The sequence below is a fragment of the Psilocybe cubensis genome, chromosome 6, assembly GCF_017499595.1.
Source record: "Psilocybe cubensis strain MGC-MH-2018 chromosome 6, whole genome shotgun sequence".
Taxonomy (NCBI): Eukaryota; Fungi; Basidiomycota; class Agaricomycetes; order Agaricales; family Agrocybaceae; genus Psilocybe; species Psilocybe cubensis.
The window spans coordinates 208,353-231,914 of NC_063004.1; the positions used below are offsets into that span (position 1 = coordinate 208,353).

General features: G+C 45.0%; 6 protein-coding genes across 6 annotated transcripts; 1 reads left to right on the forward strand and 5 right to left on the reverse strand.

Annotated features, from left to right (window-relative positions):
* Nucleotides 1-83: 83 nt before the first annotated feature.
* Nucleotides 84-437, reverse strand: JR316_0006633 (uncharacterized protein; the record flags this gene model as incomplete). The annotated part of the gene is made up of 2 exons (XM_047892379.1): nt 84-285; nt 340-437. 2 exons carry the CDS (start codon nt 435-437, stop codon nt 84-86), a joined length of 300 nt encoding a protein of 99 aa, XP_047747661.1.
* Nucleotides 438-806: 369 nt separating this feature from the next.
* JR316_0006634 (uncharacterized protein) lies at nt 807-1,418 on the reverse strand (the record flags this gene model as incomplete). Its single annotated transcript, XM_047892380.1, has 3 exons — nt 807-1,016; nt 1,084-1,283; nt 1,334-1,418. 3 exons carry the CDS (start codon nt 1,416-1,418, stop codon nt 807-809), a joined length of 495 nt encoding a protein of 164 aa, XP_047747662.1.
* Nucleotides 1,419-2,938: 1,520 nt separating this feature from the next.
* JR316_0006635 (uncharacterized protein) lies at nt 2,939-3,526 on the reverse strand (the record flags this gene model as incomplete). The annotated part of the gene is made up of 3 exons (XM_047892381.1): nt 2,939-3,073; nt 3,162-3,369; nt 3,429-3,526. The coding sequence occupies 3 exons, from the start codon at nt 3,524-3,526 to the stop codon at nt 2,939-2,941; spliced, it is 441 nt and encodes a 146-aa protein (XP_047747663.1).
* Nucleotides 3,527-3,955: 429 nt separating this feature from the next.
* On the reverse strand, nt 3,956-4,497 carry JR316_0006636 (uncharacterized protein; the record flags this gene model as incomplete). Its single annotated transcript, XM_047892382.1, has 3 exons — nt 3,956-4,072; nt 4,127-4,292; nt 4,352-4,497. 3 exons carry the CDS (start codon nt 4,495-4,497, stop codon nt 3,956-3,958), a joined length of 429 nt encoding a protein of 142 aa, XP_047747664.1.
* A 2,528-nt stretch (nt 4,498-7,025) lies between these two features.
* On the reverse strand, nt 7,026-7,511 carry JR316_0006637 (uncharacterized protein; the record flags this gene model as incomplete). Its single annotated transcript, XM_047892383.1, has 3 exons — nt 7,026-7,067; nt 7,144-7,342; nt 7,426-7,511. The coding sequence occupies 3 exons, from the start codon at nt 7,509-7,511 to the stop codon at nt 7,026-7,028; spliced, it is 327 nt and encodes a 108-aa protein (XP_047747665.1).
* A 7,506-nt stretch (nt 7,512-15,017) lies between these two features.
* Nucleotides 15,018-16,413, forward strand: JR316_0006638 (GTP-binding protein rhoA; the record flags this gene model as incomplete). The annotated part of the gene is made up of 4 exons (XM_047892384.1): nt 15,018-15,071; nt 15,334-15,531; nt 15,637-15,771; nt 16,258-16,413. 4 exons carry the CDS (start codon nt 15,018-15,020, stop codon nt 16,411-16,413), a joined length of 543 nt encoding a protein of 180 aa, XP_047747666.1.
* Nucleotides 16,414-23,562: the final 7,149 nt, after the last annotated feature.

The following is a 23,562-nucleotide window of genomic DNA, read 5'->3' on the forward strand; positions in this document are numbered from 1 at the left end:
GGCTGTTGGGTTTCTTTGCACGATTTCTCTTGACGTAGAAGCTAAGCGGAATCTGAGTATATGATAATAGAACCATAAGCCTGTTATTGATTGTCACGAGCGGGTGGGTGGATTACCGCTGCCTCTAGCACACAAAACAGCGTAATCTGGTCCAGACTACCCTGGCGCTCAGGTTCCATCAAATGGTCAGGGAAGATAATGCCTTTGAATATGTTGTCTGCGATTACATCTAGCTTTGTCGGGCTCAACTCTGCTAATATTTTGGCTTCTCCAGCTTTGGGGCACCTAAAAGAATATTATCTCTCCTGGGCGAATGTAGACAAGATCGTGCTGACTAACACCTTAATGTATCTCTGGACAGTTCGATGAACAGACTCCTTCAACTTCAGATGTACAGGATCCTCATCCTGTACGGTGCTTTCTTTCGGCAGTTCCATGTTTGGTTGTGCTGTCGTTGGAGTGGTTGAGAAGCAAGTGGACTTTCGTACTCCGATCACTTCCCTCGGCGATTAAGGGGAATGATTTTGGTCTCCGCAAACCATTGCACCGGCAACGAGAAGTGAACTAACGTTCATAACACTTTCAAGTCTTTCCCGTGGTAGAAGTCATCTACACTTCTGGTTTTTCATAATCTTAATCAGACACGTAAGAGAGGTGTTTACTTTGGTAACATATTATCTCGTGGGCAGGTACTACTCGTATCAGGTTACACAAAGAATTCGAGAAACAGTAGATGAAAGGATTGCAGAACTTGTCATACACATTTATCGAGGAGTTTTCTCTGTGAGCAGAAGAATATTCCACATTTACCTTTGAGAAGAGCGGCGTGGACTATGCCCTCCATTTTCTGAGCCACTGGAATTTCCCATGTCCATATCGCCTAACATTATCATTGGTTCTTCGTAACCGGGAGAGTCTCTTCGCTGCTGAACAGATGCTCGCCCAGCTGGTACTGTCGATGGAGATGAAGGAGGACTGGGAGTGGCTGCAGGCGATATCTCTTGGTGGTGATAAATCTGAAAGAGTAACCTACGATTAGATTTTACGAAAAATGATCGGGGAATGTTCTGAAATGGAACCTACAATGGTGTTCATCAAGTTGGGAGGTATCATGGATTCAAGATCCCTTATGTCTTCATGAGTAAATCCCCCTCCGTGGGTGCCTCGTGGTTTCCATGTCTCCATGAGGGTTTCTTCGACTATATATATGATTCTTTGTTGTGCTACAACATTCTTCGACACCCAGGATTGCGACATAAGTAAAAAAGGATGTTTTCCGTCACCTTCACGGCTGTGATAACTAGTCAGTTTCTAATCTAACAAGAATACGAACACGCGTACAGTGAATACAATGAATCAGTGAACTCCTTGACCTTGGCTTTGATGATACCATACTTCTGAACCTCGACGAAAGACATGTTTATAGGGAGATTGAATGAGGTCTAGTATAAAGTATTCACTCATTATATAGGACAACAGGGCATCCACCCAAGATCCAGAATCGTGTATCATTCGAATTCTAGAAGGACTGCACAGCACTTCTGCCGACATTTCTTCCTTATCTCAACGTCTCTTTTGTGTCCTGTGTATTTCCATTTTTGCCTAAGTAACCTGGATGAACATCGACAGTGGTCCAGCTTGGAAGTGGGAGACGACATAAAAATGATAGATTAGCGAGTTGATAATCAAAACGTGTTGGATAGAGCGTATTAATTTCCCAAAGATCTTCTATTCAATGAACAATGGTTGCAAACTGACTCACCTCGTACCTTCAATCTTTCCCATGGGCCGTTAATGAGTCACCTCATGAGTGTACTTCGCTACCTTCAGGGCCTATTCAACATGTTATTGAGCATTGGGTAGAAGTCCTTCCTAAATATTTATATTAATGATCGGCCTGGATAGCCAACATAAAATCGAATTTTCTTGAGCGCTTAAATCGTAAATTTGAGAAAGCAAAATGAATTACCTTACTCAAATGTGGTTTTATGGAGGTCACAACAATTTCACCTTGTAGCGCATGCCTCGAAACATATAAAAACAGAATATGGTTTCCGAACTGACGGTAAAACCCCCATGGCCTTCTGAATCGCAAGTGTAGACCCGAGTCTGGAACCCATTCAAAAGATTGTGTGTACATCATGATAAGGGAGGCGATACACCCTTCTGCGATGTCAAGGCAGTTCTGTTCTCGTCCGGTTCTTCCGCAACCTATTGGAACATGTATATTTAACAACATCTGGACAAAATCTCATCTGAAATCACTGATATCCACATTTCCGAGGACATCCGTACCAGCTGCATTGGAGAGGATGTTTTGATGGCTTATCGGCAAATGCCGGACACCCATCTCAGTGCTCAGTGAAACGTCGGGTCATTGTGGTTCTTAGGACCGGTGATATTGGTTGAAACTTCACAATGAATTTAAAATTTGATACTATAATCAATGTATAAACTGTGGAGATACTAAGGTTTATGTGTCATATCTTTGCACAACTGGTAGTGTACGCCACCCGCATTCAAGCCTTCGTGACGTGAACGCTACGTGGGATCTATGTATCCAAGGTTGTATCATTAGTTAAAGTCGAAGGAAGTTGGGAAGGTGTTATTCCAGCTTCACCTAACAAATTAACATTGCTATCTGGTCGAGTAATGTCCTGCTCCCTCTTCTGGAACACGGCCGAGGGATGGATTGACGATGCTTAGTACACACTAATAGTCTAAGAGCACCTAAACCCTTAAACTTGACCTTTTACTTCTGTGAAGAAACAGAGAACCAATTTTACAGAAGCCAGAGATTCATTGTGACAAGAAAGGATTAGGATTGACAAAAATTACTATGCATCACCTCCACAATCCATAACCTATCTCTTTGTATACATGTCCAGAGCACTGTACGTGAAATTGTGACCTAGCTTCAGGCACCTATCGATTGCTACTAAATATCCATAGAAAACATGCCCGATTTTGGAGAATCAAACGAAGAGGGGTCTCCCGTTGTGATATTTCTTCCTGCCTGCGAAGATGGTCCAGGATGAGGCTGAGGTGACTCCGACCGACTCCTGTGCTGCTCCTATAAATATTTGGCAAATAAACAGTAAAAGTTAAGCAAAGAGCAGAAGTAGGCAGGCCAGACAGTCCTGCAGGATCATAATACTGACCAGTGCCCAGACTAGATATTCCAATCCATGAACATTATTGAGCATATGGATATCGTTCATCGTAGGATAAACACTATTTTCTTCAGGTCTCCAATACTGAAGAGCTAGCTGGACATATGAATGCCGAATTAACTGTTTTGCCATTGGTCTTCTAACGGCCAACCACGCTTTCTGTACTTCTGCTCGGTATGGAGATTGATCTATAGGGCTAAATCCAGAGAGAAGGTTATTACGGTTGAAAACAGCTGAAAAGAGGATGAGACGAACGTAAATTCGAATACATCGGTAATGTACTTGAAGGATTTGTAGATAATATCCTCCTTGGAAGATTCTGCCTTGTATGTATCTTTCCAGTCGTCGGGCATAATAGCAAAGTAGGCAAATGAACGAGCAACTTCGGCGGGCAGAACAGGTCCTAGCCTTGACCTTTATAATGCTGGAAAACTTCCGAAGATCTGAAGAAGCAGTGTTTGGATTATCTTCCAGAAGCTTGATGGTTCTACCGAAAAACAATGGCTTGATAGATATAATACTGCCTATTGTGCACAGTGAAGACGTGAAGACCCCGAATGGGACATCATTTCTCAGGTGAGCTTCGACGATCTCTCTCTTCTTGGGGAAATAACACATTTATCACTGCTGTACAGAAATGAGGATCCATTGCGTTTACAGATGACCTCAATTTAAACAAAATTCTGGAATCACATAGTGGGGATACTTATCTTACGATCACTTGCCAATTCTTTAGTAACATGGTAGAAATTAAAAGTTCTTTCGAGCTACCAAGATAAACATCAAGAGTTTTGCCTGGCTATGTTGGAGTGAATGATGGCCATTTTGCGTAACGACCCTTCACGATCCCGACGCTGCTTGGAGCTAGGCTGACCCTCCCGCTCTTTGATAGCGCCGATCTTGAGATAAAGGATCAGTAATTTATGAGTGTCAAGTTTCACTGCAAGACGCACCACTACGGATGCAAACATGACAGCCATTCTCGAATTGAGCATTTCTTCGTCCGTTATGTCAACCATATCTGGTGCATATGAGATCGATGCTAGTCTGGACAGTATTTTCTTTTGTTCTGTCTCATCCATATTCAGCCAGCCAGTGCTTATACGATTCGTAGGGCCTCTAACCCGTTGGACAGGTCATTACAAACAGGTAAATGATATATAATGGGAAATTCTCACATGTTGCGATGCATATTGACAACATAAGCAAGAGAATCTTCAATCTTCTTGTAGTAGAGGGCCCTGTGTTCCGGTGTACCTTTTGCAGGTGTCTCGAGTTCTGCTTGTGGGGACACCGAATCCTCGGACGGAGTAGAAGAGGCCATTGTATATGATGGTTTGACTCCAAGAGTAATTGAAACCCCGCTTCTTTTGTTACCACTGTATCAGCGATGTCGAGCTTACCCCATACGGAGAGTTCCTGGGTGGGGAATGTCGGAATGTCATACCTAAGTAAAATCAGTAGAGGCGTAGGATGATAGCGGTTGTCTGGTCGGGCCTAACCCGCACTTTGGTTTTAAAAATTGATCCAGAATGGATACAGATGTGAAATTATCGCTGTCCTTCAATACTTAGCTTCGTGGGGACTAAAGCTAACAACATTTGGCTTCATTCTCTTCCAGTCCGTCTTTGAAAAGAGTATCAATCACTACTGTGATTAGTGCTACCGTGCAATGCTGTGGCAACTGAGTTGGTTGCCTAAGTTTAATTAGCAGCTTTGAAATCTAACTTCAATGTATGCCCGTAGGCTGATCTGAATTTGTCCGGCTGCGCCATCTTCCATAAACACAGCATTGTTTACAAAGCACAATACATAGGTAAGAAGGGGTCAGAAGGCATAAGAGCAATGAAAAGCTGTACTATCCAACTTTTGGGCGAGGAAGGTGTTGGGTTGTGTAGACGCATGATTACTTTCTGCATGTTCTTGGACCTAATCATTGTTAGATGGAGAGCTCAATGCCGATGGATATGGTGCCTGTTTAAACCCATTGGCAGACGACTGCCGTATTAGAGTCAACTTCAAAAGGCTTGTTTTTCTGGTGCCCTTGGGGTGTTGGCTTGCTCTATGAGATCCAAGCGGAAACTGTACACATGGTTATGTATTTGGGGCGGGGTAGTGGGTCAATCATTTGGCTTGTTGTCACAGATAAGTTGGTACCTTACCACTTCTGATAGGACCATGAATGACATAACTTGATCCAATACGCTTTGGTTGTCAGGATCCAGCATGTCATCCGGTATGTATTCGAAAGATTTCAAGATATTTCTTGAAATTATTTCTCGTTTTGTCGGGCTCAAGGCAGACAAAACTCTAGCTTTCTCATTTTTGGGGAATCTGCGGGAATTTGTTAACTACACTTAACGAAGTTTGGGATAGATTTGATGACGAACAATTTGATGTATGTCTGTATGGCCCTGTCGACAGACTCTTTCACACTCTGGTAAACGAAATCGTGATACTGCGCCGTGTCTTTCTTGGGACACTCCATTGTTCCTTTGATGGCGTTGAAGCGTAAAACAGATTTTAGACTCCGATTTATTCTTTCGATGTTTAAATATTTGAGCATGATTTGAGCGCCGCTGTAAAGTGGTTCTAACCCAGTCTTATCTCCGCTTTGGGACTGTCACTATAGTCCCCCATTCTCCAGGTTAGCTAGAGGTCAAACCCGAACCCGGATTGCCCGGTGCGGCAACATTCCTACCCCGAGAAACACAGAAGTGAAGAGTTTATCTGCGGTGAAATGACCAGTAATTGACAATGACTCACCCCCTACCTGCAGTAATTCCCATAGCCCATGGGCTGTTAATGAGTCACTGACTGCTGATTTCACTTGGAACTTATAGATACAAAAAATTTGTTATAAAATTGAAGGTCTAACAAATTCCCTACTGACGATAGTGATAGCAAGCCAATATAGCAGTGAGTTTTCTTGAGCGCTTATATTATAAACCTCAGCAAGCAAACTCACTGGCTCTGCCCAACTTCAGATTTACACAGATAACAACGGTATTCCCAAGTTGATTATGCTCCGAGATATAGGAAAGCAGAAATCTGTAGCCGAACTGACGGTAATGCGTCCATGCCTTCGAAATTGCAAGTGTTGGAACGAGTGTCGAACCCATTCAATGGATTGTGTGCACATCATGATAAGGAGTGAGGTGCATGGCCCAGAGATATCAAGGCAGTTTTGTTCCTATCCGGTTCAGCCGGAAACTATTTAAATATACAATTTCTATAATATATACTCAGGAATCTATCGGAAATACCTGATATCCTGAATTCCGAGGGCATCCGAATGAGGTTCATTCGAGAGAATGTTTGATGGTTCATCGGCAAATGCCGGACGCCCATCTTTGTTGCAGGGCGTCGTTGACTCGAGTGTGGAAAATATTTGGAAACGACATTGCTCAAGGGTAAACCCCAAAGGTAGCTATCTAGATACTTTACTCAGTGGTGGATCCCCAGGAGCTCAGTAATAATGGTTAAAAGTCACAATGAAATTGCAAATTGATATGATGAAAAATATTAAAACTGAGAAACTACCTACGTTGTCGGATGCGATATCAAAATCTGAAAAGATTGAGAAATATCAAGATTTTCGCCCTCGAAGCTGTCATATGAGTCAGTCTGCCGGCGCACGGAAAACACTGCGTTCTCCACTTAAATGCTGCAATGGCACGCTGTTTTACGATGTGTCTGTCTCCACCTCCACCAACGATGTTTTGATATCGATCTTCTTCCCCCACCAATGGTTATGCAAGAATTCACATATCCATATACCCCATAATAATTCCACCTGTGGAGTCAGAAGACCCGTTCCCAACTTCATTCCCTCTGTACCCCTCCAAATTCCTAACTGGCATTGGGGGAGTCAACGGAGGAGACCTCCTGTCTCTATGATCATTCTAATGAATACAAAGCGCTCTCAGTCTCATCGCACTATCAGTCCAAACAAGACAATTGACCATACCATAGCTTCAACCATGACCTTTGTCACGATATTGCGATCGAAATTCCCAAATTGGTCCATTGGCACGGTTCCATGCTCGAACGCGTGCGTCATGCGGCTGGTGTAAAACTGTTTGATGCTAGCTTTTCCAGCCGCGTTTCGTTTGGCCCAATAGTCCGCGATGGCGTAAAATGAATGAGATTCTTCGCGTTTGTTGTAACTGTGTTGTAGGGCATCGTAGATGATCAGCATTATTCAACCATGTCTATCTAAAGAGTCGCTGAAAAGGCGGAAGGTGCTTACATATTTTGTAGATATCCTATGAATTTGTTGAAGGATATCTCGACGAGGCTAGTAACGGTAAAAACTTCTCGAGCGGAGGAAGACATGGTACAGGTATAGTATGAAAGAAAGCTTGAGAATGCGGGATGTTTCTCAAAGCCGCGAAGTGTCGATGATTATATACCCTCATACTTCTTTAGCCCATCAGCGCACCCGCGTGTATGGTACCCATTGTACATCCTTTTGAGGAAGTAAACTGAATGTTTTGGGAAGGTGCTTCTCATGTGATGTTGCTCTACGGTTTAACAATGAGCATTAGCCGAGCGGAGTTGGTAGTGAAGCCGGTGCTTTGACCTATGGACCTACTTCTCCATTTGTGACTCAGTGACTGTATACGTGTAGAGCAGAGACATTGGTCCGTCGAATGTTTGTGAACCATTTGATTACAACTTTGTTTAGAACTCATGGAAAAATAAACAGGCAGTAAAAAACCAGGATAATCAGCATGAAGGGTGAAAGACCGCCTAAATGACGATTGCCATATTAACCACTGGCACTTCCGGGGTCATTAGACGAAGCGGAAATGCCTTCACCTACTGGCCTCACACTCACACAATCAACATCTACAGGCCACTGTACTGTTCTACAAAAAGGGTTTGAGAGCGATACCTCGGTGAATATTTCCAATTCCCCGGGCCTTCGCAAACATCAAGTTCTGGGCGAAGGTCGTTGAGCACTCATTGCTACCACTATCTCGACAGTTATTGAACATTCAAAGAGGCTTATATACAAAGTATGAACAGTCCCACTTGGACTGGCCTGTTCATCTATCTATTCACAGTCCCTTGAAGCCGGGAAGATTGGGGGAGGCGTGAGCGCTTAAAATAGAATCCCGAGCAAAATGGAAGGTCTGGAATAGGGCCCGGGGGAGGTGTAGTCATGGCAGAAGATGGGCTAATTAGAGACCTACAGAAAAGCCCAACGAACATCAACATAAGACCTTTGTGTCAAGAAATTTGGGCGACATTTCCCTGGAAGCCCTCGGGCGTATGAACACCGCAAATGGCACAGCGTGTTACACACGTAGCCGCAGAACCAAACTTCCTTGTCTGATAAAATGCAAAAAGATGCCATTAATTGACAGCAATTTTCTGTACACCTAGCATATGTTCTCATAAATCTTTGAAGAGTCCGTTGCGACTGGCTTTTCTCGTACTCCGGCGAAAGAAGACACGCGACATGGGGATAATCCAAAACGAACCTACCAACAAATGCATGGTTTCCTGGCCACTGTATGGTCGTGTTTCGAGATGACATCGTGTTTGACTACAATCTGCACGTATATTTCTACGAATCAGGAGACTGCGCTCAGCCTCAGCCTTTGGTTGATAGCAGATGTTCACGAATAATCCGAGCTGACTGGATATGGAAGGTGGGAATACTTTGGACACCGCCACAGAGTTTGGAGGTCAACTTGTGCTTGATTCGGTGCACTGCGATCTACGTCCTCAGGTCCTCAGAGCCTGCTGAAGCACATAACTTCTCTGGCCTGACATTGCTTTATTTTGCCTTAAACATTAAGAAATCACTGCGGAAATCTTTCCAGATCTACAACTAGTAAACGCCAGGGCCCTATCTCATGTGCGGCCTTTGGAGCAACCTGTGTAAAAGCAGTTAACAGTCATAGATTTACAATAACTGTTTGACGGTACATAGAAATTAGAGAAGAATTGAGCTTAGCCTATTGTGCTGCCGCTGGCAGAAGCAGCACAATAAGACGGTAAGATTTCAGCTTAGTAAAGTTCATAAACGACTTCGGAAGTCAATTTATATTGCATAATGGGTTTTGTGTGCAACTACGCCGCGCCCGCGATTGTATTCCATTCATTCATTATTCCTCCCCTCCTTGAGCGGGGCCAAACCAGGTCCGCTGCTTCGAACTTCTTCTAGTGCGATCAATCATACGGATCACGGTGATGTTATACCTTCTATGGGTTCCTTCGTTATCCTTTTACGTAGACTATTTATATATTGTATGACTAAAACATGGTTTTATGGGTGCTGCGTTGATTGGGCGTCGGGACCGCTTCCGCAGTTAGTTTGCTCGTTTACTCAATTTGTGTATGAAGGCGGGGGATGTTGCCTCCCGATTCTCGAATGCATTGGCATCCTACCAGTCATGCAATCTATGCACACAGCAAAGTTCACTGCATCTGAAGGAATTTGTTGCCTATGTTGCCACCCCACCGCTACAGTAGCCAGTAGCTCTGTTACCTTGTTCTGTCTGTCCCGGTGATTTTGCGCTCTGTGGTGATCTTTGCATCCTTCTGCGTACCCCATGTGCTCATTGTACTCATTGGCTCAAATTGTGCATGGAAGGCGGGGAATGTTGTCTCCCAATTCTCGAAGGCATTGGCATACTATTAGCCATATATTAATCAATACACATGCGAAAGAATTCACTGCGTTCGAAGGACTTTGTCACCACCCCATCGCTACAAACTAAAATGCCCGACAGCTGAGTTACCTAACTCTGTTTGTCCCGCTCACTTTTCAGTCGATGGTGATCTTCACCCATCCTTCTGCTGACTACTGTGCTCGTTTACTCTATTTGTGCAGCCATCCTACCCATCATTCATTGATCAATACGCATGCGGCAAAACTCACTGCATTCGAAGGAGCTTCTCACCACCCCACCGCTATAGTGCCGACAGCTCAGTTACCTGGCTCTGTCTATTCAATCTGTGGTGATCTTCGCCCAATCTTCTGTGTACCATTTACCGCCGGTCCCCATGTGGGTAGAGCAGTGATGTGCCGGTCAGATAACTGTCAGCGAAGTCAGAAGCAGTTACGTTCCCATCAGTAACCGTCATGACCATGACCATGACCTGACCAACTATACCATAAAAGGTATTTTCTCAGGGGAATCGAGACTGGCTCTGTAGTAGCAAGATAGATTATATAATACAAGCAAACTAAAAAAATATCAACTGTGATGCCGTGGTTCAATTTTGGAAAATACTGTACCCGACCCTGAATATGGCCATTTCGGAATGTTCTTCAAATTGCGAGCGCCTTGCCAAACCGTTTGCTACAATTCTTTTTGAAAAACGTCGGCGTACATCTTAACTTTAACATATAAAATTTTCAGATTTTTTGAGTGTTTTGAGGAAGGGCAATGAATATTTTTCTACCGAAACCCCAAAATGTGGCTTTACACGGCAACCAGCCAGGCGTGGGAATCTTGGCATTATTGACCGCAGTCGATGCTCGCGATAAGGATTCTCACCTTTTCTACGCAGTCATCATCAACGTTCTTGCTCCCTCGTCCATTTAACACCAATCGGCTAAAGGTAACACTTTGTTTGTACATTTTTCATATGAAATAGCCACTATTTATGAGTTTTACGTCTAGGATACCGTCTTGCACCAACATCTTCAAGGTTGATAAGTGGTGGGTCAGCTGCCTCAACCGTTGGGGGCTCAGCTTGAGCATCGTTGTTGTTGCGAAGGGATGTTGGATTTGGTTGATGATGGGCTGGTGGAGGCTGAGGTTCTTCAGGTGCGATATATACAATCATCCTTATCCTTTTCCACTCTTCATCAAAAGCCACTGTTGCCAGTCCCTGATCCAAATCAGCATCATCATCAATGTGAGTCTCAGTAACAGCTCGTCTGGTCACCCTTTTCCTGCCCCCTCCCCTTCCACGTATATGAACTTGTGCTCGGACTTTTGCTGCAGCTATTTCTTCAGCCCGCTTTACCTTTTCTGCAGCCTTTTCTGCAGCCTTTGCCTCTCGCTCCTTTTTCTTTTTCTCTTTCTCTACTTCCTTTTCAGTATCTCGCCTCTGCTTCTCTGCCTCTCGCTCTGCTCGCTTTGAAGCCTGTTCTGCCATTCTAACCTCTAGTGCAGCCTCCTTCTCCGCATCATCAATTGCCTTCCGCCTTGCCTTTAGTATTTTACCTGCTTCTTTTAACATTGCTTTCCAGCCCTGTCGCCACTCAGCCTCTGCAAGTTCATTGAGGTTCTCGGTACTAGTCATATGGCGGGGATTTGATGATGAGTAAGTCTTCTTTCTAGTAGAATCCCGGTGATATAAGAGTTGTCGGAGGCGCTCATTCTCCTTTACCATAATTGTTTTTGTTGCATGGTCCCGTTCGATTTGGATTTGCATATCATCGAGTAGTTTTCGCAGTTGTGATATTTGTAATCGTAGTTCAGGGCGTCCGGCCGTATGAGAGAGTGAAGGAGGTAATCCAATTAAGCGATATCGACTTGAAACAGATGATGCTGAAGACATAGTCGAGAGTATAGTAGGTGCCGCCTCAGACTGTGTGCCTATACTGTGCTCACTTGGTGTAGACTGTGTTGTATCTGATGTAGTGTCTGATTAATTGTATGTAAAAAAATGATACATTGACTTACCTGGCACAATCTCGAGAAGTGGAGTAAGATCAGATGTAACGGGTAGAGCAGCCTGAGTTGTTGTGTTTTTGGATGGCTCGTATGCTTCTAATGGAATAATTCCCGGATTGATAGGCCAGATGCCGGTTTTTGCAAATGCAGAAATAATTGTAGACCTTTTGAATGCCTTTTCTCGTGCAGTGTGGTAATGTCGGAGAAAGTTAAACTTGGTAACAGGAATGCCGTCGCGTGTTAACCGGTTTACCAGTGATTTCCAGCTATTGGATAACGGGCTGAAAGCACCAACATCACAAGGCTGCAACACATGGGTAGTATGGGAAGGGAGGCAAACAATGACAATCTTGTTCCGTTCTGCAAAGCGGCAAAGCTTGAAAGTGCAGTGTGAGTTGTGACCATCAAGTATAAGCAACCGGTACCCTCCAGATGTGTTGCGCTCTTCTGATTTTGGATGAAAATCCCGCTCTAGCCACATGCTTCCAAGCTCTTTATCAGTCCACCCATTTTCCGAAATAGATAAACTGTATTAAATGTATAAAATATCTGAGTTTGCATTATATACAATATAACAGAAAGTCTACCTAGCGTTAGATGGATTATCCTTTCCCCATTCCAATATACGCCGCTTTGCTTGATAGATAACTGATGGCGAAAGTGATGTGCCATCAGCACAAATGGTTTCAATAATAGTCACCATTTCACGGTTCCCATTTTCAACTTGTTGTACATTTTTCTGTGTTTTGTCAACAATTGCAGAAACAGCTTTTCCAACGCCAAGTTGTATTCCTTTTTCATCTGAGTTATAGATGTTGCTTGGTATGATATCATATTCCTAAATCAAGGAGATCTTTGAATTATGTCATATCTAGGGATGATATTTTTACATGCCTCGATTAGATCTTTGATCATCACAAAAAACTCTCCAACAACTGTCGGATTCAAAGAGCGGGCCCGACATTCCTCAAGTGCAGAGGTTTTTTTGATTTTAAGATCAGTATGTCGTTCCAAAAACTTCCGGGGCCAGTTGATACCAATTTTCTGTTGTGATATTTCCTAAAAAATAGTACAGTATAAGTAACAGATTACCAATCACAGCACATACAATATAACAAAATAGCACTTACTGAAGCATATTCCCGAAGCATGTCCTGAGTTACAGGAAACCCCCGTCGTCCTAATGTCTTTGCCCAATCAACTAGAATACTTTCTTCGGCATCTGAAAGTGCACGTTCGCCTGCATGTGCATCACGTTTGGTTTTGACTCCATTTAGCCGATTAGTCAACATTCCACGCTTGACACTGTAAATGCGACAGGCCTCCCGGATTGACAGTGTGTGCTGACCATTAGACTTTAAAGGTGAGGACATAATGGCCTGAATAGCTTCTTGAATCCGATTTTCTACAGTATTATTGATAAGATCTGGGATGTCATCATTGGTAGAATCATGTGGAGAAACAGGAGAGGTTGTAGACATTCTGTGAGTAGTTGAGGAAGAAAAGCGAGTACAGCTGATTTCTAGTAGCTACTGACAGTGTATCCTACTTAGTTATTATATACTAGGGGTGGAATTAAAGGAGGACATACTTCGGACTTTTTATGGCATTTTGTATGATTCTTCCACTTTTCCGAGTGCTATAACTTGGTGAGATGGTGGTTCTATCATTCAAAAATTGGTATTCAATGTCATAGGACATTGCAAAACACAAACGCGCCTTCAATTTCTGCCGATCTTTAGCCGTTCTGAAGAACTTCTTTCAATGTTGAAGGTGTTCAAAATTAGCTACTTTTTACTGATTGTCATATTTCAAGCCTAAAAAAATCGCAAAAAATAAGAGAAGCGAGATTGTGGTACCTTGAAGTGTTATCACTGTAGATCAAGTCATTGTTTGCCGCAATTTTTCCTCATCTTCTCCGAATACTGCATACAATATGCATATGTTTAAATAGGCAAATCAGTCAAGTCATGCACTTAATTTCCAATTCTCGGAATATTCTCTGGAGATATCTACTTGGAATCGAATGTATATTGTAGCCAGGGCTATATATGACCGACGTATACTGTTTTTGTGTCTGCTCAGCGCAGTTGTTGTGTTTGACCAAGTCGATAATTATGGATTAGACGTGAGAATGATTAGCAAATCAATGGTGATGGTGAAATCTCACGGTGTATTGGCAAGATTGTGGCAGCAATACTTACTGCCTTGCTCTAAAAGTTTCTGATGTGGTGTAGAAGTACCACAAGAGCAGTAATACACAAAAAGATTGAAAGAAATTGCTATACAACTCGTCAAAATTGCTCAGTGGCCATTTTCCGGGGTTGGCCGGTTTCAGGGTCGGGTACAGTAGCACTGATGGCACTGAGTCAGCATTGACAGCCGAATGGGTAACGTCATGACCGCTATGAACAGTCACTAACCGTCTCTGACTTTGATGCTAACCGTAACTTTTATGACCGTCATCCATGGGCTGACCGCCCACCACTGGGGTAGAGACGGTGCATCTGCTTGGATTAAGCTAGAAAAGCGATGCTGGCTAAATATAACGCACTCCCCGTTCCCACATCTTCGCGGAGGGTAACGCAGACCGCGAATATAATAAATTAGAGTAGGTGCTGAGAGAGCAACGGGGTTATTTTTAAAAACGTCACCAGATAGGGTGCGTCATTATATTCTTTCGACGGTCTATCCGGGGTGGAAGCGCGCACATAGATACCGAGGATGAGAAGCGCGCCTCACTGCCATGAAATTAGGAGAATACAGCCTCTACACTTGTAGCTGTTGTACAGCATGGCCATGGTAATAATTTTCGACCACGTTCGTTCAACCTAGCAGTAAGATAATTGAAACTGTATAACAAACAACATTGTAAGATAAGGTGAGTAAAATCATGTCCAACGATGACTCGCATCTCTCTCCAATCGAGGTATTTATTACGACAGCGGCAAGGCACCGGAGAGGCGGTGTGATGCGCCAAGGCGGTGCGCCTGTTCACACGCACAGGGCAGGGGGCAGGGGAGTTACGTAATCCTGGCCCTCTTGTACGAATTCAAGTTCCGCTTAAAAACGTGGTACCATACGTTCGTCGACGCTTTGCTCACAACCATCCCCCGCTGCTCGTCGCCAGCCCCGCTTCCAGCACAACTACAAACCCACAAGTCGCCGCTGCCACCGCACAACCTCCCCGAGAACCATGTCAGAAATCAGAAGGAAGCTTGTCATCGTTGGTGATGGTGCTTGCGGAAAGGTATGGTTGGCTTTTGACCAGCTTAGAGAACGTCAGCTTGCATGCTGATCATCGTCGCCCGTCTAGACTTGTCTGTTGATCGTGTTTTCCAAAGGCACATTCCCAGAGGTACGTACATTGTCAGCCGCCGGTCAGCCAGCCGAGGTGTGGGGCTTGCTGCTCCTTATTGCACCGTCTTGGGGGGTGTTTAGACAGCTCCAGCGAATCCCTGGCGGCTTCGTCCGAGGTGTGGAAGGCTGATATTACTGGCGTTTAACTCTAGGTCTATGTGCCCACCGTGTTCGAGAACTACGTTGCCGATGTCGAGGTCGATGGCAAGCACGTGGAGCTTGCTCTATGGGATACGGCCGGCCAGGAAGACTACGATCGTCTCCGCCCTCTCAGTTATCCTGATTCGCATGTCATCCTCATCTGCTTCGCCGTCGACTCCCCCGATTCGCTTGATAACGTCCAGGAGAAGGTGTGTCTTGCCTTTCTGTCATTCCCCCTGCCTACATTTTTTTGGGGATAACATCGGATACGGCAATTTGCTAATGTCGTTGTTTTGTGGTTCCCTGCTTTTTAGTGGATTTCCGAAGTTATGCATTTCTGTGCCGGCCTGCCTATCATTCTTGTCGGCTGCAAAAAGGATCTCAGACGTGACCCCCGTGTGATTGAGGAGCTTAGGAAGACGAGCCAGCGACCCGTAACCCCCGAAGAGGTGCGTTTTTCTTGTTTTTTCTTTTTCCTACATCACATTTCTTGTTTTCGTACGACTTGGTGTGATGAGGGGCGAGATGTGTACACGCCCCGACCCCTTATCTGAGCGCCATTTTTTGTGACATTTTTGCGCTTCGTTCGAATCTGAATAACGGCATTCTTTTTTTGATGTCCTGTTTATCACCCTTGCCTCGTTCCCGCTTCTCTTATCCACATTGTGATCCCCGTCGCCACCGACATTGACGCCGTTTTTCAATCCAAATTTTATTATTTTTCCATGCATCATGTTTTATTTATTCCAACTTGGTACTAACCATCGTCATCTTGTCATGCTTCTCTTATCCACATTGTGATCCCCCTTGCCACCGACATTGACGCCGTTTTTCAATATAAATCTCATTATTTTTTTTATGCATCATTCTTTTATACTCCTTTTTTATTTATTCGAACTTGGTACTAACCCATCGTTATCTTGTAATGTTTCTAGGGTATGGCAGTCGCCCAGAAGATCGGGGCAAAGCACTACCTCGAGTGCTCCGCCAAGTCGGGTGAAGGCGTCCGCGAAGTCTTCCAGTACGCCACCCGCGCCGCACTGCTCAGCAGAGGAAAGGGCAAGAAGAGCCACCATTGCATCGTGTTGTAGATGGCCTAGCTTTTGTTTTATCCCTTATCCCTCTACCATTTTCTTTCTATTTTCTTTCTTCTTTCTTCCTTTTTTGCTTTTTTCTTCCTTGACGACTCTCTTTCACTCTTCTTTCCGAGATCCTTGGATGCTTGAATTGGGGTGGGTGAATGTGCAGGGAGGAAAATGGGAGGTGGAGCGAGGGAGGGGTGGGGTGAGGTCAGGTAGGGAGGAACTTCAACAAGGATAGGGAGGGTCTTGAATATCATTTATACTCGCACCTCGCACCTTCTCTTTCACCTTGTTCCGGTTGGTTGTGGATAATGAACATGTGTTAATGCCGGTGGAATGCTCTTCGGTTTCTTTTTTTTTTTTTTCTTACCTAGTCTTTTTCACTTGATACCGCTTCTTTCTTGATTTTGATTGATGATCCACTTTTGACTCTTCTTCTCAAATATACTGCTGCTGCTGCACCTCCTGACTGCGACGAGTTGGCTATCTGTTTGTCTCTCCTTGAGCTTCTGTTGCTTTGGCTAAGCCCCTATGGATTCCGAGCGTGTATTGCAATTTGAACAATGTTTCTTTGGTTTATATACGTTGTGCTGCCAGATATACATGGCTCGCTGTTGTGATGTATTTTACGAGAAGATACTAGCTTTATATGGCATTAGATACCTTATTGAGACAACCCTGAGCAAATGAGATAGAAGTTTTTTGAATTTTCGAGTCGTGTTCTGGTATCGTACAAGCAGAGGTTAGCCCCGCCCGAAGGCCAGCAGGGTCCGCCTCTGCTCTATCTACCTATCTAGTACGTACCTGTTTGAGTTTTCCACAAGTCCGAAAATTGAACAGTCGGTTGTGGGAAGTCTACCGAGGTCTGTCGAAGAAATCTCAGCACTCGTTCGGCGTTGTCTACAACCTTGTTCTCCAAACTCATCCACTGGCTCGCCGGAATCGAATAAAAAGTGCGCGAAAGTTGAAATACATGCCGGCAGGTGAGTACTGTAATGGTTGTAAGTGCCGGTTCATCAAGTCCATGAATCAAAGTACATACCTTGTTTGCCGGACGTCCAGAAATCAAAAAAACCGCGTGAAAGTCGAAATACATGCCCGACAGTAACCACTCTCGACACCGCTCGCCGGATGCAATAACAACTGCAAGAGGGTTAATGTGAACTTCAACAATCAACACACCTACCCATCACCAGGCAGCCAACCCTCGCTCGCCGGAACTCCAAAAATCGAAAAAAATGTGCAACGACATTCCACGGCACTGGTAAGCTGTTGTTCATTAATTTGACGCCGCTCGCCGGATGTCCAAAAATCGAAAATAGTGCGAGGCGTTAACGGGACTTCAAACGTCTGTTGAGAAAAGCTCAGTCAGTACTCGGGTCTGCAAACTATGTAACACACCTTGTTGTGCAACAACCCTCGCTCGCCGGAACTCCAAAAATCGAATAAAAAGTGCAAAGGCGGGTACTGTGTAGATGGTAAGCTGTGGCTCAACAAACTCTAGCAAATAAAGCACAAACCTTGCTCGCCGGACATCCAAAAATCAAAAAATAACTGCGCGGCATGTCCAAACATCGACTCCGTCTATGGAAGACAACTCAAGCCAACGACTAGATGTGACACGTACGTTGGTTTCATGGCACGGCGGCAGATGAGAGCTGTGTAAAGAGATAAGTGGTGGCCCATTAAGTGTACTAGGTAACACACCTTGCTCGCCGGACGTCGAAAAATCGAATAAAACTTGCGGCTCCATAGGTAGACACTGTCGATAGAATACAGGTTCGCGGGAACTCCAAAAATCGAATAAAAAATGCAGGAGCATAAGGACGGGATACACGTTGGGGGTTCCCCAAAACCCACTTCACTTTATATCCTTTTCCCTAATGCTTCTAGTTTATTCAACGTCACGCAATATTTGCCCGTTGCCCCCGTTTCCAAACTAGAATGTGATGTCCAATATACCTGCAAGCTAAAATTGGCTCATGTAAATTTTCAGTTGCGGTCTCCTATCCCGGTCTTTTGATTCAACTCCGCTGCTTGTTTTCCCCAATCGCCTGTTCTTTCTCATTATCATAAATCATGCTCTCCCCGTCCTTTGTACATCAAATGCGAAATTTCAGTCTCGGTCTCCTGTTCCGGCCTTTTCAATCAAGTCCACTGCGTTCTTATTGTCATGAAGCTATGCTTCCCGTCCTTGGTGCATCAAACTCAGGTATGTATCATTTCCTATGCTTTACAATTCTTGTACCCACCACAATCCAAAAATTTTGACCCCTAGACTCAGTAGCTCGTCACTGCGCAGACTCGCGCATCGCGACCCAAGCAGCTAGTGCAAGGCAATCACCATTTAGCTGACGCGATGACCTCATGTCGTTCCAAACTACTGGACCTCAGTCAGATCGGGTATCCGACTCGCAAAATCTCTCCAGATCGTTGGTTTTCGAAGCTCAAATATTCGATTTTTAGGCTGCATTAACGTATTCAGGGTCGCATTCAGGAACACCTGAGCTGAGTAATGAGATTTCAGTAACCGACGACTCACTCAACGCCCACGAAATCCCAAGACAGCAATACGCTTCACATTCGCTTCCACGGGGTAGATTTTGTCACAGTCCCCTATTTTCTTTGACGACCTATTAATTAATACATTAAATATGTTCACAAAACGCAGACAAGGTTCACACGTAGAGTCAAAGGGTGACAGAACCAACAGGCGGAGCTCAAATTAGGCGCCCGTGAGTCCGCACTTGCTTCTACCACGACGTCACCTATCCATATCACTCCCACATCCAGTCTGACGTACCGATAACCCCACACAATACCCCCAAAAACGTCGTTCTCGCCCTCTGACTCTCAGGACAACGTTGCCACGTGGCGACTTGAACCAACATTCCCGTCTTCCGATTCATCGACGCAGGCCAGATTCGCGTACAAGGCACTCGGAAATATCATTCGAATAGGCTGTAAGCTCGAGTTAGGCATGTTTGAAATGAGGTAATGAGAAATTCGACTCACCCCTCGAGCTAAAAATCGAGATTTACTCGCACCGATCTCTAGATACTTCTACGCAATGTAATTACTCCAACACAGTACAACACCCCAAAACAAACTAGCATATCTTTCCAACGTACGCGCAAGAGATAGGTGTGACGAGTCTGCGATTGAATTTTTGTATCTGCGCTGTGTCGGTGAGTTCTCCACAAAGAGCTGTTTTGTACACCCAAATGCGCCGCTGAATGAGGTCAAGATGTCAATCCTAGACCTCTGAATCATCCTCAGTCGACTATTAGAAGCTCCCGAAACATGGCTATGAGCGACATTGAAATCATTCGGGCACATACGGCACCTCCTTCTCCTCGCACCCCGATACGCCATCCACCTTCCACAATAACGCTGTTTCCAGCCCAACCTTGTTAATTAACCGTTCACGTAAGCTTCTAGTACCTTTCGTAACGATATTCAGCGGCGAACTGACCTTTGAATTGCGTTTGCAGCGGCCACGTAGACGTTGTCCCCGGGAAGCGCCTGGTAAGATCTTGCAATTCTACGCGTTTTCGAGAGGTTTTTGAGGCTAATACTGACTGGAACTGTGTTCTGAATAGGGGTTGGACGGTTTGCGATGCGAAGAGCAACACAAAACGTTGGGAATGAACAAATACATCACGTTTGGTTCAATGTACACCAAACAGCGAATTTCGTTGTTTTCTTTGAACTACACATTTCAAACTGCTCACAGATAGACATCCCAGCACTGCATAGCATCTCTCAATGTCCCTGCAAGCTCCCGCGATCACAGGGTAAGCAATCCAATTCAACGGAGATTGTTCTCCTCGCACCTTCCCTCGACGCGAAATTGCATGTACGTCGTTTTTCCGGCTTCCATTGGCCCCCTGTGAGTCATCTCGTAACGGTTATGTACGTGAATAATAGGCTGAAACGGTTGGAATTTTTGTGGAAGACGGAAATGCGGAGTGAATGAAAATATTGCGAATACGAGTGTTGGCGCATCCGGACCATGTCTGCGATGCGCGGTAGTTGTATAGCTACCTAGAGTGATATATCTATCTTATCTATCGTGTCTTATTCTGTTTTCATAATGTCTGGCTCGTCGAGTGCAATAAAATGAATACCTACAAACACATCACGCCAAATCTAACAAACACAGCGATTCGCAACTCTCTCCAAATTCCCGTCGATTTAAAGTAATATACACACCTGGATATATTGTATACTCTAACCCTGCACTACAGAAATCAATCAGCAAAAGTACAAACCATTGAATACCAATCGAACAACCAAATCCACAACATGACATGACACACCCTCGCCTCCCGCCCAAATTCACAATTACACACCCGTTCAAAACGCTAGAAACACCTGGCTAGTCTATTCGGCTCTCGGCTCGGGTCTGGTCCGATCAAGGGTCCTGTCAGGTATATTGAGAAGGCCTTCGTAGTTTACTGTACGTTGGTATGTGTGCTCCTTCAGTAGATATTGCGAATGGCGTTGTAATTGATGTACGTACGTTTAATTGAGAGTAGGTGGAGATATTGGTATACCATTACATGCCTGCTTGACTTTGGAAAAGTGTGAGTTGAGACGGGGATGGTTGAAAAAGAAAATGTGAACACTCGAGGACTCCTGCAGAACGCGAATGCGTGAAAACAAGCAAAAAACACATTTCATTCACCATAACCATGTTACTACAAACATTAGAATAGTAAGTACCCCTAAGAATACACTACACCCAACTGTCCAAAGACCCTCGAACTCGATTTTCAAAAATGTATCACTCACCTCACCCGACCTTCCTCTCCTCCCGATCTTCCGCACTAACGGGCTGAAAAACACCTCTGGATTGTTACCACTCGCCCCTGAAGCATCCGAAGTCGCCGAAGCCGTAATAATAATACCAAATTTCACAGAAAAAATTGGCAACTTACGTTTTGTAATTTTGTTGAACGTTGCATGTGGACGTAGTTCTCCTTCAGTAGATATTGCGAATGCCGTTGTAGTTGTTGTACGTACGTTGAAATGAGAGAGAGTGGAGATATTGGCATACTGGTACATCCAGTGGTTGACTTTTGAGAGATGTGAGTTGAGATGATGGGTATTTGGAAATGTTACAGAGAGATATCTTCACCCGAACGTGAATGCTTGAAAAACACATAAAACACATTTCATTGGCAATCCTACTACTCACATTGTGCAGATGGTACATCTATAGGTATCCTACGACCCACCCAGCAATACTCGAACTCGATTTTCGAAATGTATGGCTCACCTCACATCACCCTCTCCCAACCTCCTTCTCCTCCCGATCTTCCGCACTAACGGGCTGAAAAAAACGTCTGGATTCCTACCACTCGTCCCTGAAGCTCCGAGGTCACCGCAGCCGTAATCCCAATACCAAAATATATCGCCAACTTACGTTCATTCCTTTCGTTTTGCTCGTTCGCCGGGCTTGATCCTCGTCGATTCACGCACAATTGTGCAATTGTACAACCCTAGAAGGATTGCGTGCGTTATCTGCTATGCATATGGAGCGACTCCTGAGCTTACCTGGCTGGTTACAGACTTTCAGACACCCAGACAACTCGTCGAAGACCCAATGATCCTCTTGACCCCGATACGACCCTCCGCTTCCATTTCAAAAACAACGCAATTTCCGCTGCATTCGACGTATCCAGGGTGTTGTAAGCTAGTGTATATTGCCAACGTAATGCACTAGAGAGGTTCCGAAATTTTGTTTTCGAGGTTAGTTGCATTCGGAATTGAGAGATTGGAGATGGGTACGTACGCATTGTGCAGCAAAGAATGCAATCCGGAGCTTTCTACGTGTGTTCCAGTGTTGTTTTGGGAGACTCCTATTCACATTGAGGTGTGCTTCGATCGAAGGTCGAATGCTCGATAACTGAAAACACGATGAAAAGAGAGGGCGAATGCAAACATCTTGTGCACATTCAAGCCCGATTCGTGTCTCGCCGATTAGACCCAATAGCGGAGATCCCGACGCCTAGAACAAACGACAGCCTCGAAAGAATATATTGAACGAATCACGTACCCAGATTCAAAAGTAAAAAGCGAGATTTGAAGGGAATCGCAACCTATTCCGGATGTCGTCACAGGGAGGAAAACACGAAAATAACACACCCGGGCTAGCGCGACGGGTTCCGTGTGGATGTACGTACACGGGCGTGTCGCGCTAGTATAAAGGCAGGCGTGTGGTGGTGTGTTTTTCCTCATCCCCTCTTGGGGTTCTCGGCCTCGTCTCCTCCTCCTCTCCTCAAGGTAAGCGCGATTCTCCTTGAGCGCGTCGGTTGACTGTTGAACATTGAACTCGCAGGTTTTGGTGCTGGGCCGCGTCGGGACGAATCCTGCTTGCTGGTGAGTGTTGCCACTGGCTTGTGTGCACTGCTGATGCTCTTGTTGCAGATAGTGTGCTCGTTGTGGCGGGTGTTGGTGTCTCCGTAAGTCGGGTTTTCTTTACCTCGACGCGTCGTAGAGTCTCTGTTGATGTATAATGACACAGCGGACAACACGTCATGCGGCGGAGGTGCTGGACTGTGGGGGTCGCATTGGGGTGTGCTGTAGGCAGGTAAGTCACTGTTGGTCACTGTGGGGAATGTGCTGACCGTGTCTTTTAGCAGCTCACCATTATTGCGGCCGTTGTAAGTGGTAAGTATATCCTCCTATCTCTTGGATGGCGCGGCTGATGTTGTGTTGTTGCAGACTGGTAGGTGTTTTCACCCACTTGAAGACAGTGTTGATGGACGTGGCAGGTGGCGTGGACGCGAGTCGGGGAGGGCTTTCAGGTGAGTGTTCCCACAGACTTGTGGTCATTCCTAATGCTTTGACAGCGTGCTCGTTGTTGCGGGTGCTGCCGTCTAGGTCAGTCGGCTTTCCTTTACCTCGTCGCGTCTGTTGACGTGGGATGAGACAGCGGACCTTGGAGATGCTGAACGCGTCATTCGGCGGAGGGGGACTGTCAGGGTCGCATCGGGATGTGCTGCAGGCAGGCAAGCAAGTCAATGTTGGTGAGTGTGGGGAATGTGCTGACCGTGTATTTGAGCAGCTCACTGTTGCCGCCTTGTAGACTTGTCGGACGAGCTAGATGGCGGGGAGCGAGGTAGGTGTCTCCACCTTTTTGAAGGACAA